We start from the raw sequence: 19,727 nt of genomic DNA on the forward strand, positions 1-19,727 counted from the left end.
TTGGCTAATAAACATGATAATATGTTCAATTGCAAAAATCTTCAGGGAACTACAGGCCATGACCTCAGGGAAGTAAAGCAGTCTGACAATAATAGTTGTTGGAAAGGCTATGATTAAAAACCATTGCTTAGTCATTGCTCTTGGGAGCATTATTTGGTGCAGCTACTTTGGGGAAAACATCTAATGTTATCTTGTAAAATTAATAATTTACATAATCTGCCACCAAGAAATTTCACTCTTAAGAAAGTTCCCAAGAGGAACCATTGCAGATGTATAGGAGGAGATGAACACAACAATGTGGATAGCACTGTGTAGGGCAGCAGAATCCCAGAATCAACCCAAATGCCTTTGAGGGTAAAGTGAATAGACTCTGGTGTAGTCTTAATAGCTTTCCATATTTTATCCTTTGGACTTTTAATGTTGTGAAATATTTTGAAAATTATTGAAATGGCAATGTGTGTGTGTATCACTTTGTTAAAGGCATGTTCACCAGTTTCCTCATTTATGTTGATAAATTCTCCTGTGCTCGATTCTTTCGCTTCCTTATCTAGGCTCTCTGTAAGAATTATCTTGTAAAATTATCCTATGGGAATGTCCTATCAACATTCCCATGACCTTTTATTTTATTTCTTCTTTTATTACCTTATATTCAAATTTCACTTACAGCAGTTATCACCTGTAAATTTTTTTGCTGCACTTGAATCCTTTTTTTTTTTTTTTTTTGGCAAATTCCCGGGGAGATTAGGTACTTGGTTTATTTCTAGCTCTTAGCTATTATAAATAGCTCTGCAATGTTTTATTGTTTTTGTATTATTAGGGTAGAAACCTAGTAGTTGAACTGCTGCATCTCATAAAAGTTCCATTTATAATTCTTTAAATACATTTTCATAATGTTTTTCCATAGAAGCTGAACAGTTTATATGCCAATAGCAACAAGTACATCTTGTTCTCTACATCCACACCAGCACTTGTTTTTATTTTCAATATTTTTTTACAAGGACCATTCTTACTGGTGCAAGGTGATAATTCGTTGTTTTGATTTACATTTCTCTGATTGGCAGTACTGCTGAGCGTTTTTTTTTTCTTTTTAATATTCTTGCTGGCCTCCATATGTCTTTTCTGGAGAAATCTCCAGCTCTCTTTCCTGCCCACTCTACCCCAATTTGTTGACAGGGTTGTTTGGTTTCTGTTGTTGTTAAGTTTTATGAATTCTTTTTATACCATGGATATTAACCATTTGTTAGGTCTAGAGTGTGTGAATATTCTCTCTCATTTAGTATATCTTCTTCTGTCTTTTTGTTTTAATTCTAGTTATTGTTCTACCAGATCCAAACTTCTTGGCCAAGATTTCTCTACTATTCAAAATTAGGATCAAAAAGTATTTAATTTTTAAATTAAATTTTTTAATTTTTAAAAATTTAATGGTGTACCCAGTCTATCACAAATCATTTGAGACAATATTCATGTATTTCTTGGCATATTAAATGGAATATCATTTTTTAAAAATAAACTGAAAAATGATCAATTTTAATACAATATAGTAGTCAACTAACAGCTTTCAAATCAAATAACTTTATTCTTGGACTTAACTGAATTCAGAAATTTTTACTTAGACATTTTAATATTATATAGGTTTGGCCATAGAGTTAGACCTAATTAGACTTTGGGAACTCTATTTAAAAGAAAACATAAAAGGGGGCCTTTGGATTCATGAAACTTCTGTGCCTAGTTCCTTTGCATATCTCTCCCATATCTTCTTTGCATAACTTTGAATATCTCCCCCATAAATTGATATATTGTAAAGGAAATTTGTCCAGATGTGTGAGTCATGTGAGTACTGGGAGTGTGCTCCAAAGGCCTTCAGAATTTTAGCTATTATCCAGTATTGTCATTTTTCTATATAACTTACTAATTTATAAAAACAATAGTAAAATATGTGAGATTCGATCAAATTTTCTATGTTTTTTTTAACACCAAAATTCATTGTTTAGGGCAAAATAGCTGCTTCAATGAGACGAAGCAATGTGTTAGAAATGATGAAGGAGTGGAAAAATCGCCCAGAAAGTGATGAGGAAAACATAACAGATGAAAAGGGTTACAATCCTGCTCAAGAAAAATCAGGAAGTGACCAAATCAAAGGAAATGACCATAATATCATTAGCCCTACAAATGAAGAGGAGGCTGATCAGGTAGGAAGAAGTTATTTCATTTCTCTAAAAGGTAAAATACATTGCTGACATTTTAAAGGGTTTGGGGGAGAAACTGTCTCTTTTGATGTTCGTTTGTAAAATTAGTTAAGCTCTGACCTCCAGACTCATGATTTAATAATAATGTGACTTCAATGTTTTTCTTAATATCCAAAATTAGTACATTTCAATCTTAAGAAGATAGTACAGAGGACTGAAAGCATTTCCAATGAGGAACAGACAGTAAATATTTTATTCTCTGTGGGCCACAGTAGTCTCCATTATAGTCTCTGTTATATAGTCTCAAGTGTGATGCAATAGCATGATAATAGCCATCAACAGTAAATGAATGATTCTGTTTCAGCAGAACTTTGTTTACAAAAACAGATGGTATGATAGATTTAGCCCAAGGTCAGAGTTAATCCTCTTTGTGATTTATCAGGCTATACACTTCTAAATGGGCTTATTAATTACCCAGGAAAAGATAGCACTTTATCAAGTTATTTGCTCCTAATTTTACGAGAGCAAGCTCTTTATAAATTTTTATCATTTTAGCACATTAGATAGGAATGTGGTTTTATTCTTTTGGTCTTTAATAATTAGACATCCTACTAGTGGAGACTGTGTTCACTTCTGGGTTACCGAGACATTTGTGAGAAGTTGCTATTTTTTTCATTCTCTGAAAAGCCTAAAAATAAACTGAGTGAAGGAGGGACTGAGACAGTCACAACTTGGCCTCACCCAGGACAGTGTAGCATTGAAGCCCTACTCCTTTACACTGAGGCTTTTGTCCAACACCTGCAGAAAGGGACCTAGTCAAAAGGTCTTCTGGTTGATTTTTATGCACTGGAAATTACATCTGATAGTCACTTACTATTTATTAAGCTTAACATTTTAGTTATTAAGGTGCTTTTATAAATAATCCTATTTCCACAATATAGACTGTTTATTAAATCCCCTTTGTCTTCTCTAGTCTGTTAACAATTCCTGCAATATTTAGAGCAGCCATCACATCCTCTTGCCTTGCACATGGCTAACCCAGGTTAAATCCCCCGCATGCATATGGTCCCCCAAATCCCATCAGGAGCAACCTTGAGTACAGAGCAGGAGTAAGCTCAGAGCACAGCCAGTGTGGCAGAAAAAGAAAATAGAAATCTTAAAATCCAATTTTTAATAACTGGATGATGGAATGCAGTGATTCAAAGGGAGAATACCTAGATCACCCTTGTTCTCAGAGCAGAGAGAGGGGAATGAAAGAAATAGAGTGGAGGGGAAAAGGAGAAGAGATGAGAAGCCAAGGGGAGCAGGTGTCAAGGGGATTCAGTTGCATGGGTGGTGTTAAGGAATGATCATTAAACATCCAAACCATTGAGTCAACAACACTGAAATTATGAGACCCACACTTTAATAACTAAAGGTGCCTATCAAGATGAAAGGCTGGGACAAGGGACGGGGTTATGGGAGGGAACCTGAGAACATTGGTGGAGGAAAGTTGACACTGGTGGTGAGATTGGTGCTGAAACATTATATGCCTAAAATTCAACTCTGAATAAATTTATAAATCACAGTGCTTTAGTAAAATAAATAAATATTTTTAATTTCTCTTTTTAATAAAAACATTTAAAAATTTTTAAATGAACACAACCAGTAGTCAAAACAACGAAAAACTCAACAAAGCTAGTGTGTGTAACTTTTGGAAAAAGTTATTAGTAACAAGTTATCACTGATCTATTTTAATAGTCATTACCGATTATCAACAAAATTGCTGAATTTCAAATTAAGTTTTAAATTCTAAAAACCCCTAAAAATCCTTGTTTGAATTTCTTTACTGAACATAATTCCAAGATTGTTCTTTAATGGTCTGGACATTTTATATATGTATACAACATAATACACATGCTCTCTCATGTATGTACACATGCCCTCCACACAAATATTTTCATTTTTATTTACAGACATACCCATAGGTGTACATATATATAAGTACATGCTAGGCACTTTTTTGTCATCTTGAATCTTAGCTGTGGTTGTCATGAAGTGTGATATAAAATATCTTTGTGGAACATATGATTAGTTGTCTGTAATATCTTTTTTTATTGCTCTGCTGTGCTTTTCACACCTCTACCTCCTTCCCTGCAAGCCACACACGGTGGAGAAGAGGAATTAGAATTGGAGGTACTTGTAGCTGCTAGAAGTATAAGAATATAGATTTCTACTCATCAACAGGAAGAACCTTTCACAACAAGGCTTACCAGTATTAGTTGGACCATGAATAGAAAACCCTACCTCCCAGTCATTTGGTACATTCATGCAGGGTCTAGAAAGCTACTTATTAGAAAAACCTTAGCAAGAATTCTTCTAAGATGAATAGGAGTTTGTCATAGAGGTTCTCCAAGAAATATTTGTTCCTTAAGTTTTAGCTATGACATTGTGAGAGAAGTACCTTATTTTATTTAAATTTTATGTGTAAAAGATTATGCCATAAAAAGACTTCTCATGCATTTGACATATTAAGCTTTTTCATGAATGTTTATAAATAAATGTTACTTTGTTGCTTATATTGAAGTTGATTTTACACTAAGAAATTACTTGGGTTTTTTATTGTTGTTGTTTTCTTGCAAATCTCCATTAACAGTAAATGCAGTACTAAAAGTTCTAAAGTAATAACTGAAAATGTGATTGGCCATTTACTCTCAAATCCACACAGGAGTCACATTATAATTAATGTTCATAAAAGTGAGATTTTAATTTTAATAAAATTATTCTATAAGCACTGTAATATTACCCATGGGAAAAATTGTTATTTGTTAAGGTTATATTACATGGTTAATTTGTTGTGATTATATAAAAAATTTGTATGTACTAAATTAAGAAAATGTAGATGGGTCTTCATTTAAATATTTGGAATTTGGCTATAATTGCCATTGAAATCTCCCAGCATTTTCAATTTATCATTGTGTTGTCTTTTTTTTTTTTTTTTTGGTCACACCTGGCTGTTCTAGGGGTTTACTCCTGGCCCGATCATTCCTTTCTCTGGTGGGGGTGCTTCCTAGGTATAAAGAGTACCCAGGGCCCACAGGCAACTCGCAGGCATTCAGGCCATAGGTTCTACTCAAGGATTCAATGATGAGATGCTGCTTTGATCCTTCAAGTTGGACATACCCTGGCCATGTGGTGCTAGGGATAGAACCCTGCTACAGCATAAGCCAAATATGCACCCTTACTGCTGTACTGTCTCCTGGTCTCTCATCAAATTGTCATTTTTTCCCCCTTGACAATCTCATAGATCCACATAAAACACCTGATTTGATATATTTTCCGTAACAAGGTAATCATGCTTTTAGATAAGTGGCAGGGCTCTTGTAAAACTAGTAGAAAAAGCGAAGATTTATTAGAAACAAATGTGCTCGAATTAAGCACCTTTATATTTACCTAAGCTACTCAGTTCTAAATGCCCAGGACATCATGGAAAAATGCTGCCAACATTATCTCATTGTTCACTGTATATCACAAATTTGGTTCCAAATTGTTGGCATTTGATGATGTCCTTTTTCTTCACCTTTATATCCCCAATTTTTAGCCTATCTTAGGTAATCATGTGCTCAGGGATGGAAACAATTTTCTCTTTGGTGATGGTGGTAACTGTGTACACCAAGATCATACATGTCTACACTTATAAATATATTATCTCAATAATAATAATTTTTTAAATGTTCTCATGTATATCTTTCATTTTACAAGCTGGTTTCATATAGATATTACTTGTGTTGTTAGTAATCTTTTAAATTCTCTTCAATTGGTTCTTAATCTTTTATTTTATCAGGAAAAAACAAGACTTTAACACTTACAATAGCAGTTCCTCATCCTAATTTGAACCAGCAGACTATTGCTTAGTTTGGTAATATACCTTTTAATGTTTCTCAGTGAATTCTTGTGCGTGCCATAATACTTTGATTATTTATTAAACTCAGAAAACAAGTGAATAGAAATTAATGTCTAATTAAAATACTTTCTTATAATCATGGAGAAAGAGACTAAGAAACTCTGGATGTGTTAGACATGTATTTGCATAAAAAGGTTCCTTTTTTCCTAATGGAGAAATTTACGGTAATTAAAGTAGGGCCAGAGAGATAGTACAGCGGGTAGGGCATTTGCCTTGCATGTGGCCGACCCAGGTTCAATCACCGGCATCCCGTATGGTCCCCCAAATACTGCCAGGAGTTATTCCTGAGTTCTAGTGCCAGGAGTAACCCCTGAGCATCGCTGGGTGTGACCCAAAAAGCAGAAATAAATAAATACTATGAAAAAATATGGAATGAACATTAAAAATAGTAAAGTGTCTAGCACACTATTAAATATATTTGCTTATGAAAATAGAAGATTTTGTGGTATTGACTTTCTTGTATTAGTCATGATTGTTATGGAAGATTATACATATGATTTGTTGTTACTGTTTTTGGCATATTGAATACATCACAGGTAGCTTGCCACGCTTTGCTGTGGGGGTGAGGTACTCTTGGTAGCTTGCTGGGCTCTCCGAGAGGGGCAGAGGAATCGAACCCAGGTTGACCGCATGCAAGGCAAATGCCTTACCCGCTGTGCTATCGCTCATAAGGGATGTGATGTAAGCAATATACATATATATAGGCAATATATATATAGCCAATACTTAATCTAGGCTTGACAAGAGAAAGACTTTGAAAAATTACTTTAACATATTCATGTGTTTCAAAGATTAAAAATTTTAAATTGAAATAACATTGAAAGGAAACAATTGATTGTGGTGTGTAGATGGAATTTTATGTGAAAAAATAATTTTAGTGGCATTTTATTTGTGTGGGATAAACAGTTTTGCTCTTGACAGATATCTCTTACCCTTACTTTTTGAGTCCTGTGCATATTTGGCGGTGCTTCCACAATTTTGCTACACCTTTTTTCTCCAATACTGAAGCATTAAAATATGGTATATATTCCTAAGCACTGTGCTTCAAATATCTTGATGGCTAAAAGCAAAAGCTTCAGACTGAAGCTGTGAGGACTCATCTTTTGACTTCGCCACTTTTAGGCTCCATGAGCTTGAGCAAGTATCTCGGTCTCTATTTTCTCTATTCTTTCTTTCTTTCTTTCTTTCTTTCTTTCTTTCTTTCTTTCTTTCTTTCTTTCTTTCCTTCCTTCCTTCCTTCCTTTTCCTTTCTTTCTTTCTGCCTCTTTCAAGGCTACTTTGGTATAGGTGTGAGAATAAGCTACTTAACAAGCTAAGGAGTATCATTTTCAAAGGTCCAATCTACACATCCTTTGAGTTTGGTAGCATATGGGTACTGTGATAGGTTGGATTCCTTTTTCTGATTCTTTAATCCCTCTGTGTAAGGTATTTATACATTAATAATTTTTTGCTTTGTGACTTTGCCTTTCAGAACAGATAGAAGATATTTTCTTGTCCCATTAATGTTCTTAGTTTTCTTTAGCTTTTGGATCATAATAGATGTGATGTAAGCAAAGACTGTCAAAGCAACTATAATATCTTGGCTTATTTTTTTGCATTTGTGAAGTCTGTGGTGAGAGTAGGCCTGCAGAGAACTCTAGTTCCCAGAATTATGTAGCTTTGTAGAATAAACTTAGCACTAATACAAAACCTGATGTGTAGGCTAGCTTAAACAAAAACTTAACAGATAACAAATTATAATATTTTTGCTATAAGATACTGAAACTTTTGCAAATGTTATGTAATTGTACAGAAAAGACTTAACATACCAGTCCTGATAGCCTTAAAAGCTTGCAAAGTTGGAAAGTCCCTTGGTTAACTTCTGGAAATGTAGATTTTGGGAGGATTGTTACTATTCACTGTCTCACTGTATCACTGTATCACTGTCATTTGAGCAGGTGCCAGTAATGTCTCCATTTGTCCCAGCCCTGAGATTTTAGCAGCCTCTCCTTACTCATCCTTCCCAAAGTATTGGAGGCTCTTTCAGGGTCAGGGGAATGAGACTTGTTTCTGTTACTGTTTTGGGCATATCAAATATACCACGGCTAGCTTGCCAGGCTCTGCCATGTGGATGGGATACTTTCGGTATCTTGCTAGGCTCTCCAAGATATATATATATATATATACATATATATATATATATACATATATATGTATATATATATATATTTCTCTGTCAAATATGGTGTGGTAATTATGGAATGGGTAAGGAGTGTCTTATTGGTCCAGCAATATGTTCACTCATATTTGAGGCTCTGCCGAGCATGTGGAAAGTGGCCTGGAGTGTGCTAGGTTGTGGAGGTTGACTGCCGGGACTGGGTCCCTTGAAGTGGGGAGGGCTCTCACCCATCCCCTCTGGGGCGCCCTGGTGAAAACAGCCTGCCTTGAGTCCATTGTAACTATTAGCTGCCTAAAATGATTCATTGTCCTTTAATCTTTATGGTAACAGTGTAGTTTATGCTGAACACCTGTTTTCGTTCTGGCAGGCTGAGACTTTGGTGAGCGCAAGGCAGAGCTAGTGTACAAGTATCTCTAGCTCCCAGTACAATCCCTGCTGCTGTTTCTAAGAACTTCCCTGATTGGCAACATTTACATGTGTTGCCACAACTTGTTGCCTGGGTTATTAAATGCATCTCCTGTGACACCTGAGAAAGGACAAGCTGACACTTGAATCTGGACTTTGCCTCAAGTGCATTTTTCTGTCACTAATTGTACTTTGTAGTGTTGCACTGAAATAAATCATAGTCTTGAGTACAACTACATGATTCTGTGGGTGCCTACTGATCGCGGGGAAACTTCAAAACACAGAGGCCTAACTGCTTCAATAGCTTACTAATTCAGGTACAAAGAATTGGTTGTGCTAACATGAATCCTAACCTATTTAACTTGCTCTTCATTTATTTTTTTCCTTTTTTTCTTTTCTTTTTGTCTTTATTATTTTTAAATATTTATAACTTTTTAAGTCATTAATTTAGTTACAGAAGTTCAGTAATTCAACACCGATCCCACCACCATTGAACCTTCCCACCACCATTATTTCCAAATTTCTCAACCATCCTTTAAGCCTTCCCCCATAGCAGATCCTCAATAATTTATTTTATATTTCTTTTTATAAACAATTTGCTAAAAGAAGGATCAAAAACTGTTTCCTTAAAAGAAAGTTAGTGAAGATTGTTGTATCTCACCATGGAGATTACTAAGATGTTTTTACAAGTTAAGCATTCTGTATTTATATTTTTCTAATCGAGATTGGTTGCCTTCTACATTATATCTTATTCAATCTGGTGTGCTACTCCTGGTTTATCAGTATTGTAGACTTTGAGATGTCACTCCAGGAAGTCCAGAATTTTTAATGGGATTATACAGCTGGAGTGATTTTTTTTCCCTTTTTGGGTCACACCCAACGATGCACAGGGGTTACTCCTGGTGGTGCTCGGGGGACCATATGGGATGTTGGAAATTTGAACCCAGGTCAGTCGCTTGCAAGGCCCTACCTGCTGTACTATTGCTCCAGCCCTGGCGTGAAATTTTTAACTGGGTAGCAGCTTTGGGGCATGTGAATGACTGCCAGGGCTCCAGGAACACAGAGAGATGGGGGAGGTAACCCATCCCTGACTCTGAAAGCCTGGAGGTTTCAGTCACAAAACCTGCATTCATGAGTTTTTCCACAGGTTAATTTCTGGATGAGGCTTGTCTGAGTAGTGGAGTCCAGTCAGGAGCATGGCTATGATTGTTGAGTGTCCATTTTTATATTTTATATTTGAATCATATAGTTACAAAGTTGTTCTTGACTGGATTTCAGTCATACAAGTTCCAACATCCGTCCCTTCAACAATGTACATTTCTTATCACCAATGTCCCCAGTTCCCTACTGCCACCACCCCATCCCCCAATCCCCACCCCCATTTCCCAATCCAGCCTGCCTCTATGGTAGGCTCTCTCTCTCTCTCTCTCTCTCTCTCTCTCTCTCTCTCTCTCTTTCTCTCTTTCTCTCTCTCTTTCTCTCTCTCTGGCATTATGGTTTGCAAAGCAGTTATGGTTTGCAATGCAGGTACTGAAAGGTTATATTACCTATCCCTTCAACTAATCTCAGCACTCAATTCTTGTCCAGAGTGATCATTTCCAACTATTATAGTCATGGTAGTTCCTTCTCTATTCTAACTGCCCCCTCTACTTATGGTAAGTTTCCAACAGTGGACCATTTCTCCTGGCCCTTGTTTCTACTGTCCTTGGATATTAGTCTCACACTGGGTTTTTCTTTTTTATATCACACAAATGAGTGCAATTATTCTATATCTGTCCTTCTCCTTCTGTCTCATTTCACTCAGCATGCTATTCTCCAAGTCTGTCCACTTGTAGCAAATTTCATGACATTTTTTCCTGGTGGCTGGATAGTTTCCATTTTGTAGATGTACCATAGTTTCTTTATTAAGTCATTTGTTCTTGGGCACTCAAGTTGTTTCTAGGTTCTGCTATTGTGAATAGTGCTGCAATGAACATAGAGATGCATATGGCATTTCTATTCTGTGTCTTGGGACTCCCAAGGTATATTCACAGAAGTGGTACTGCCTCGTCATACATAAAGAAGCTCAATTTCTAGTTTTTTGAGAAATTACCACATTGTTTTCCAAAAGGCTGGGCCATCTGGCATTCCCATCAACAAAGAATGAGAGTTCCTTTCTCCCTGCATGTGTGCCAGCACTGGTTGTTCTTGTTCTTTTCGATGTGTGCCAGTCTCTGTGGTATCTCGAGATGATATCTCATTCTTTTGATTCCATTTCCCTGATTATTAATGGTATAGAGCATTTTTTCATGTGCCTTTTGGCCATTTGTATTCCTTCTTTGAAGAAGTTTCTGTTCATTTCTTCTCCCCATTTTTTGATGGGATTGGATATTTTTTATAAAGTTCTACCAGTGCCTTAAATATCTTGGATATTAGCATCTTATCAGATGGATATTGGGTAAATAATTTTTCCAATATTGTAGGCTATCTTTGTATCTGGTCACCATTTCTTTTGAAATGCAGAAGGTTTTTAGTTTAATGGAGTCCCATTTGTTTATCTTTGCTTCAACTTGTTTGTTTAGTGGTGGTTTATCTCTGAAGATGTCTTCAGCTTCAATGTCATGAAGGTTCTACCTACATTTTCCTTCACATACCTTATGGATTCAAGTCTGATATTGAGATCTTCAATCCATTTTGATCTGTCATTTGTGCCTGCCATTAGAATGAGGTCTGAGTTAAACTTTTTGCATGTGGCTGCCCAGTTTTCCCAGAACTATTTGTTGAAGAGGCTTATCTTGCTCCACTTCATATTTATTGCTCCATTATTAAAGATTAAGTAATTATATATTTGAAGATCTCGGTTGATATGTGGGTTTGTCTTTATTACAACACCATGCTGTTTTAATTACTATTGCTTTGTCGTACAGTTTGAAGTTGGGGAAGGTGATGCCTCCCATCTTTTACCCACAAGGATTGCTTTAGCTTTTCATAGGGATTTATCATTCCATATGAATTTCAGGAGTGGAGTGTTTGATCTATTTCTTATAAAAATGGCATGGGTATCCTTGTAGGGACTGCATTGGATTTGTATAATGCTTTGGTTAGTATAGCTGTTTTGACAATGTTAATTCTCCCATTCATAAGCAGGGGTTGCTCCTTTATTTTCTCGTGTTTTTTTTTTCTTGAAATAGCATTTTGTAGTGTAATCTGTTATTTTTTGCTGTGTCAATGGCTCATTTGGGTTCTAAATTTTCATAAATAATAAAGTTTTTGCCACTTTTTCTATTCCTATTGGAACTTCCTATGTAAGGCCTAGGTTTCACCACAGGCTTGACCGGACTCTCAGGGTTGAGGGACTATATTAGTGAATGCTTTCAAATAATTTCCCTGTTCTCACAAGCCTGACTTTTCCTCATTTCCCTTAGGGACTGAGCTGCTAGGATATGCTATGCATATCTTTTCCCCATGGAAAACTGTTCATTCTGCTAAGCTATAACAAATATTGCTTTGATGCTAAATGTGTTCATTTGGATCCCATTCATCTTTTATCTTGACTTTAAGCTATAATTGTCGTATGTATTAGGTTTGTGGAACTATAAATCCTACTAACGGTATTAGAATGTTTGCTTTAAATAATAATATATATTTCCAATAAGTAAAGATGAATATTTGTCTATTTACTCAGACAGTCGCCATTTCTGGTGTTGTTTCATATCTAAAAATTCAGGTTTCCATATGGTGTCATTTTTCCACCAGCCTGAGGAGCTTTATTTATATTTATTATATCACGTTTCTGCCAACAATAAATTATCTCAGGCTTCTTTCATCTGAAAATATATTTTCCCTTAATCTTTGAAGATTTTCTACTGTTTACTGATTTCTGGATTATAAGTATTTTAGGACCACCCTTTGCAGAATTTTTTCTACTACCTTTTGGCTTCAAGTTTTTCTGATGGCTTAATTAAAAATATTATTTCCCTATATATTATGTTTTACTGTTCTGTTTTTTTTCAAGACTTTCTCCTTAGTTTTCAGTAGTTTGATAATGAATATTGCTGAGCACTGTAATAGCATTCATTAATGTGTTCTTCACGTTTATCATGCTTGAGTTTTGCTGAATATCTTGAATCTATAAATTTGTATCCTTGTCATCTTTAGCACTATTGTAACTGTGTTACCTAATCAATAAGAATTTTTTTCAAAATAAAAATAAGTTCATAAGTGCATGGGTTAGTCCTTGCTTTTTTGTTTTATTTGGCAGTCAAGAATCAAACCCAGAGCTTCATACATGCAAAGCATGAGATCTACCCTAAATTAGATACCTGACCCTTTTATATTTTTTAATAACAACTTTATTAAAACACAATTAAAATAACATGAAATTCAAAATTTTAAATATACTAGTATGTTGCAGAAAATATTGTAAAAGCCATTTCCTACTCCAAAAAGGAACTCACTGTTAACTTTACTCCCCAAACTTTCCTCTGCACAGCTCCTGGCCACATTAATGACTTTCCGTTTCTTTATAGTTACCTGCTCTGAACCTTTCATATAAAGAAAATAATATGTTAAACTATTAACTATATGTTAAACTATATGTTACAATTTTAAATACATAAATTTATGTCTTGCCAATTTGGTGAATTTTGTAATTTAAAAAAAAAAAGAGCCACCAATACGGCAGCGTTAAGAAGGATGAGAAAGGAGAGGCTGGCAGATAAAACCTCAAGACCGACTTAGGTTGCCAAAACGAAGGACTAAAACGACTGTCTGTACTTTCAATGCATGTATGCTGGCATTGGATGCATCCATTGAGGACCTGATGGTGCAAGCACGAAAGATCAAGTACGACATCATTGGTCTGACGGAGATGAAAAGGTATCAATCACATCACACCGTTTTCCACACTGGAGAAAAACTATTCCTCGGAACATGCAACAAAAGAGGCATCAGAGGTGTCGTGTCCTTGTCAACACGAACTTGGCCATGAGCATTGATTCATTCGAATGCCTAACAACCCGAATTGGACGATTACACTTGAATGGATGTGGCTCACTGCCGGCAGTTTCTATCTTCATTGTCTACGCATAAGCATCCAATTATGATGAAGGAGAAATTGAGAAGTTCTACATGGAGCTGGAGAAGGTCTATGAAGAAGACCACACCTTCTACAAGACCATTGCCGGTGATTTTAATGCCAAGATAGGACCGAGAAGATCAGCCGAAGAACTTCACATCGGGACCCATGACCTAGAATGGAATGAACAGGGTGAGAGACTGTCTGAGTTCATCATGTTGACCAAGACCTTCCATGGTAACTCACAGTTCCAGAAGGCCAAATCTAAATGTTGGACATGGGAGTCTCCCAATGGACGGTTCCACAACGAAATTGATCACATCATATTCAATTATCGGTTTTATCTGACCAATGTCACTGTTGTCCCAAAATTCCAATGGGATCAGACCATTGTCTCCTGTGTGCGAAATTCTACTTCACAGAGCAGGGAGGAAGGGCTGCAAATTTAAAGAAGGGAACTCCCAGAATGACCACCAACTGGGAGCTCTTTGACATTTTTGCGGCAACATGGGAAGCTCCCATCGTTTACAGCATTGACGAAGAATAAGATCGACTGGTTCAGCACCTGCATGATGTGTGAGGAGCGCCAACAGAAAGATAGCCACAAAAAGATGCCTGTCTCGAGCTCATTCGCCAATGTGGCTTGGCACAAGAGAACATCCGAGCTCGCAAATCAGTGCAGAGAAGCCATAGAGGAAGACCTCAGAGAGAGAAGAGCAGCAGTGCTGGCAGATGCGGTAGAAGCCGGGAAAAGTATTCACAATGCCCGCCTGTCCTTCACCAACTACAAGACCAAGATGACTGCCCTCTGACGTCCTGATGGATCTGTTACTTCTTACAGAAGGGCAATGGAGAAGATTATCCATGACTTCTACTCAGATCTCTTCGATAGCCATGTCCACCTGCCCACATACCAAATTCCGCAGGATGGATATGTCATTCCCAACGTTCTCCCTTCTGTAATTCAACACTTAATTTTGTCGGTAAAGAAGCGAACAGCACCTGGCCCAGACAAGGTTAGACCCAAAAACCTGAAGAACCTGCCATCATTTCTCATCAATACACTGGTTCGGCTCTTCACATGCTACCTGTCTGAATGCAAGTTTCCATCCCAATGGAAAACTAGCAGGGCTATTCTACTGTACTAGAAGGGAGACATCCACAACATTGGCAACTATCGCCCAATCTGCCTGTTGTCTGTCATCTACAAGCTGTTTACTCGAGTCATCCTGAATAGGATTAGCAGAATACTAGATGAAGGACAACCATGCAAGCAAGCCGGGTTCTGAAAAGGATTCAGCACCATTGACCATATCCACACGGTAACCAAGCTCATTGAGTTTTCTCGGGAGTTCAAGATGCCACTCTGTCTAATGTTCATTGATTTAAAGAAGGCCTTTGATTCTGTTGAGACTGAAGCAGTCATCGAAACCCTAGTCAAACACGGCGTTCAAACTCAATACATCAGGATCCTCTATGAGCTGTATTCCAGATTCACTACCAGGATCTCACCATTCTACAAGAAAGTGATCATCCATGTCAAGAGAGGGGTTCAGCAGGGTGATACCATTTCATGGAAACTCTTCAGTGGCACCCTGGAGAACTTCATGCGATGACTGAAATGGGAAGGAAGGATAGATAGTCAGCAACTACACCACCTCCACTTTGCTGGTGACATCGTTCTAATAACACCAAACATTAGCCAAGTGGCACAAATGCTGGCTGACTTCGATTATGAGCCTGGAAAGTTTGGACTACAGCTGAATCTCACGAAGACAATGTTCATGAGAAACGGTCTCGTTCCTGATGTTCCATTCACTCTCAACAGAACAAACATCTCCGAATGCAACAGTTATGTGTACCTAGCTCGAGAAGTCAACATGACGAATGACCTGGCACCTTGAGTTGCACAGGAGGAAGAGAGTGGCATGGAACGCCTTCAACAGTGTCGAAGAAATAGCTAAGAGGATGAAGAACCTCCGGCTCCGGCCATATCTATTTGATTCCACTGTTCTTCCTGCATTAACATATGCCTCAGAGACCTGGGCCCTCCAAAAATAGGATGAGAATGCTATTTGGGTCTCCCAAAGAGGAATCGAAAGAGCTATGCTTGAGTATCGCTCTTCACTCAAGTGAGAGAAAGAATCTGGAGTTCTGACCTCTGTCAATGATGGAGAATCAGGGACGCTGTCTCATTTGCCAAGGCATCGAAAATCAGGTGGGCTGGACACGTAAGGCAATTTGGAGAGGACCGCTGGACTAGAGCCATTACCTGCTTGATTCCACAGGATGTCAAAAGATCGCATGACTGCCCACCTACGAGATGGTCAGACTTCTTCATCAAGACCCTGGACAATCAATTTGAGGCCCTTCAGGTTCCTGGAGTGAGCAGACATCATTGGGCTACACTGGCATGTGACAGGGACGAATGGAGATGTTATTGGCACCCGCTCAAGCAAATCGATGAGTAACAGGATGTCGAGTGATCAAGTGATCATAATTGTAATTTTTCTGAGACTATACACGGTAGGTCATTTGACTAGTTTTATAGGTCCCTGAAGCACTATTAATCTTTTTCAATTTATTCTTTATTTTTGTTTGGGTGGGTGGGACACAATGAGTGATACTCAGGAGCTAGTCCCAGGTCAGTGCTTAGGGATCACTCCCAAGGTGCTTCACGTGGTGGGGGTAGGAGGGTGGGCGAAGTCAAGTGATGCCACGCATCAAATCCATAGCTCCTTCATGCAAACTATATGCTCCATCCCTGAAAACCATCTCTTAAGGCCTACATCTGTTATTTCTTCTTTTCTTTTCTTTTCTTTTTTTTAAATTTTTTTAATCTACACTCCTGGCAATTCTTAGGGGACCATTTGTTGCCACGTATCGAACCTGTGTTGCCATCAAGTAAAGTGCATCTTCAGCCTGTTGAGCTGTCTCTGGTCTAGTCAATCTGTTCTTTAAGGGAATACTTTTTTTTTAAGGGAATACTTTTGTTGCTTTGACTTCAGGATTATTCTTTCCTCTGTTTTCTTATTTTTAAAATCTGGTGAGTATTTATTTCAGATATTTATATTCTAGAATGCCTATTTGTTCCTTTTCATTTTAGTTTCTATTTAGACTTTCTCCTTAAGTAATATTTTCTTCACATCATTGATAATTGTGATAACTGCTTTAAAACTTTTAAAGATAAAGCAAAACACCCCTCAACACCCCACTAACTCAACTGTGTGGATCAGTTCTCCCATTATATTGCCTTTGGCCCTTTGTTGCTACCTTCCTGTATATCTTTAAATCCCACATATGAGAGAGTTCATTCTATATCTACCCCTTTCTTTCTGTCTGACTTTATTCTGCATGATTCCCTCTAGTTCCATTATTTTGCTAAAAATATTTCAAAGATGATCCACCATCTGGGTCATCTCCGGGTCTCTGTTTGTTGATTATTATCTCTGTGAAGTAATTTTGTATTGAATTGTATAACATTTGAAATGTTATATTGTGCCAAGTTGTTATATATTTCCTCCAAAATATATTGATGTTGCTGTTTTAACAGACAATTAATGGCAATGTTGGTTGGACAGACACTGCAAATTTTCTTATAGCAGCTCAAATCTCAGGTTGGTTCAATTATCGTTAATTGAGCAGAATTTAGGGTGATTTTCTTCTGACTACTCCTTTCATGAACTCACTCTACGTTTTTTTTCCTTCTCCCTTTCTTTCCTTTTTCCCTCTTTTAAGTGCTGCTTGTTGCTCAGACTCTATCCTATGATTCTTTAGAGCACAGAAAATATCTTTAAGATTTTTTCTTTATTGGTTGTGATTCTGTGGTTAATAATGGTTTTCCATGAACATAATTCCAACACCACTTCCATCACCAGTGTATCAACAGTATACCAACCTTCTTCCCTGAAGGACCCAAACATTCCTTTTTTCCAACCTCCCTAAACCCCACCAATTCACTTGTGTAGATCAGCTCTCCTTTATGCTGTCTTTGGTCCATTGTTGCTACCGTGCTGTGCATCTTTGTGCTTTACATTCTGTATCTATCCCTTTCATTCCTAACTGACTTTATTCAGCGTGATATCCACTAGTTCCATCCATTTTACTGAAGGTTGCTTAATTTTGTTCTTTCTTAGAGCATCATAATGTTTCATTGTGTTTATACACCATAACTTATTGATCTGTTTATTCATAGTTGGGAATTTGTGTTGTTTCCCTATCTTATTTATTGTACAAAGTGAAAGATGAACTTAGGTTATATATATATGTATATATATATATATACATATATATATAAAACAACAAACAAACACTGTCCTCCCATTGTTCATCGATTTGCTCGAGCTGGCCCAGTAACATCTCCATTGTGACACTTGTTACTGTGTTTGGCATTTCAAATACATCACGGGTAGTTTGCAAGGCTTTGCCGTGCGGGCAAGATACTCTTGGTAGCTTGCCAGGCTCTCCGAGAGGGGCGGAGTAATTGAACCTGGCTCGGCCGGGCTGGCTGCGCGCAAGGCAAGTGCCCTATAGCTGTGCTATTGCTCCAGCATATTGTTTTGAATGAAAAGGTTTGTATTTTGGATATACAAGTCAAGAAGTAATATTGCTGGGTTGTATAAGAGTTTTATTTTTTAATAGATCTTTATATTGCTTTCTCTAAGCCAAACAGCATTTCCACCAGCAATGGACAAGAGATTTTTTTTCTCACAACAGCACTGACTGTTTCCAGACTTTTTGATATGTGCCATTCTCACGGGTGTGAGATTCTGTCTCAGTATTGTTTTGCTTTACATTTCCTTAATCATGAATGATGATGAATACATTTTTATATGCCTGTTGGCCATCCATATGTCTTCTTTCTCAAAGTGTCTGTTCATCTCCTTGCCCAATTTTGGATGAAGTCATTGGTTTATTTGTTGTTCATGAGTGCTTTATAGGCCTTGGATATCTGCATTTTTCTCATGTATTGTGTGATGTAAGTATTTCCTCACATTGAGTAGGATCCTTTGATCCAGTTATCAGTAGCCGGGCATTTTTATTATAGCTTGAGATTATTTTGCTGTGCAGAATCATTTTAAGTTGATGCAGTCCCATTTGTTTATTTTTGTTGTTGTCTTTGCCACTGTGAGCATCTTTCTGAAAATTCCTCTACACTTAATTTCCTGCCAGAAAGTTTTCTTCATATACTTTTTGGCCTATTATAGAGATCTTTATTCTGCTTTAAATTTACTTTTGTGAACGGTGTAAGTTATGGTTCTAATTTTATTTTTTATATATAACTGTTACTGTTACTGTGTCTGGCATATCCAATACTCTCGGTAGCTTGCCGGGCTCTCCGAGAGGGGCGGAGGAATCGAACTCGGGTCGGCCATGTTGGCCGCTTGTAAGGCGAACGCCCTACCCGCTGTGCTATCGCTCCAGCCCAGTTTTCCCAACACCATTTTTTTGAAGAGATTTTCTTTATTCCACTTCTTGCATCTAGCTTTTTTTGGTCTTAGATTAGCTGTCATAAATCTGGGGGCTTAATTAAAGATGTTCAATTCTATTCCGTTGGTCTTTGGGTGTGTCTTTTTCCAGTACCATGCAGTTTTGATTATTTTAGCTTTGTAATATACTTGAAAGCTGGGAAATGCAATGCCCCCATTCTTCTTCTTTTCTTAAGATTTCTTTGCCTTTTAGGAATTTTGTGGTTCCATGCAAATTTTAGTAGTTTTTTTCTATGCCTTTGAATTTGAATGGGCATTGTGTTGAATCTTTGGGTAGGACAGTCATTTTAACACTGTTGATTCTTTTGTGGCCAAAGAGATAGTGTATAGGACAGGTTGCTCACCATACACATGGCCAACCAGTGTTCTACTGCTGGCATCCCATATGGTCTCCTGAACTCTTACTAGGAGTGATCCCTGAGAGTTGAGCAAGGAGTAAACCCTGAGAACTGCCAGGTGTGCCTCTCCTCACTACCACCCCCTAAAAAAA

General features: G+C 37.3%; 1 protein-coding gene across 1 annotated transcript in view; it reads left to right on the plus strand.

Moving 5' to 3' along the window:
• STK33 (serine/threonine kinase 33) overlaps nucleotides 1–2,801 on the plus strand; it is a 203,352-nt gene extending 200,551 nt beyond the window's left edge. Inside the window, exons 12-13 of the mRNA XM_056116336.1 lie at nucleotides 1,992–2,189; nucleotides 2,790–2,801. Coding sequence (XP_055972311.1) covers nucleotides 1,992–2,189; nucleotides 2,790–2,801 — 210 coding nt within the window. The remainder of the gene's footprint in view (nucleotides 1–1,991; nucleotides 2,190–2,789) is intronic.
• The last annotated feature ends 16,926 nt before the right edge of the window (nucleotides 2,802–19,727 follow it).

Source organism: Sorex fumeus, unplaced genomic scaffold (genome assembly GCF_029834395.1).
Source record: "Sorex fumeus unplaced genomic scaffold, SorFum_2.1 ptg000030l, whole genome shotgun sequence".
Lineage (NCBI taxonomy): Eukaryota > Metazoa > Chordata > Mammalia > Eulipotyphla > Soricidae > Sorex > Sorex fumeus.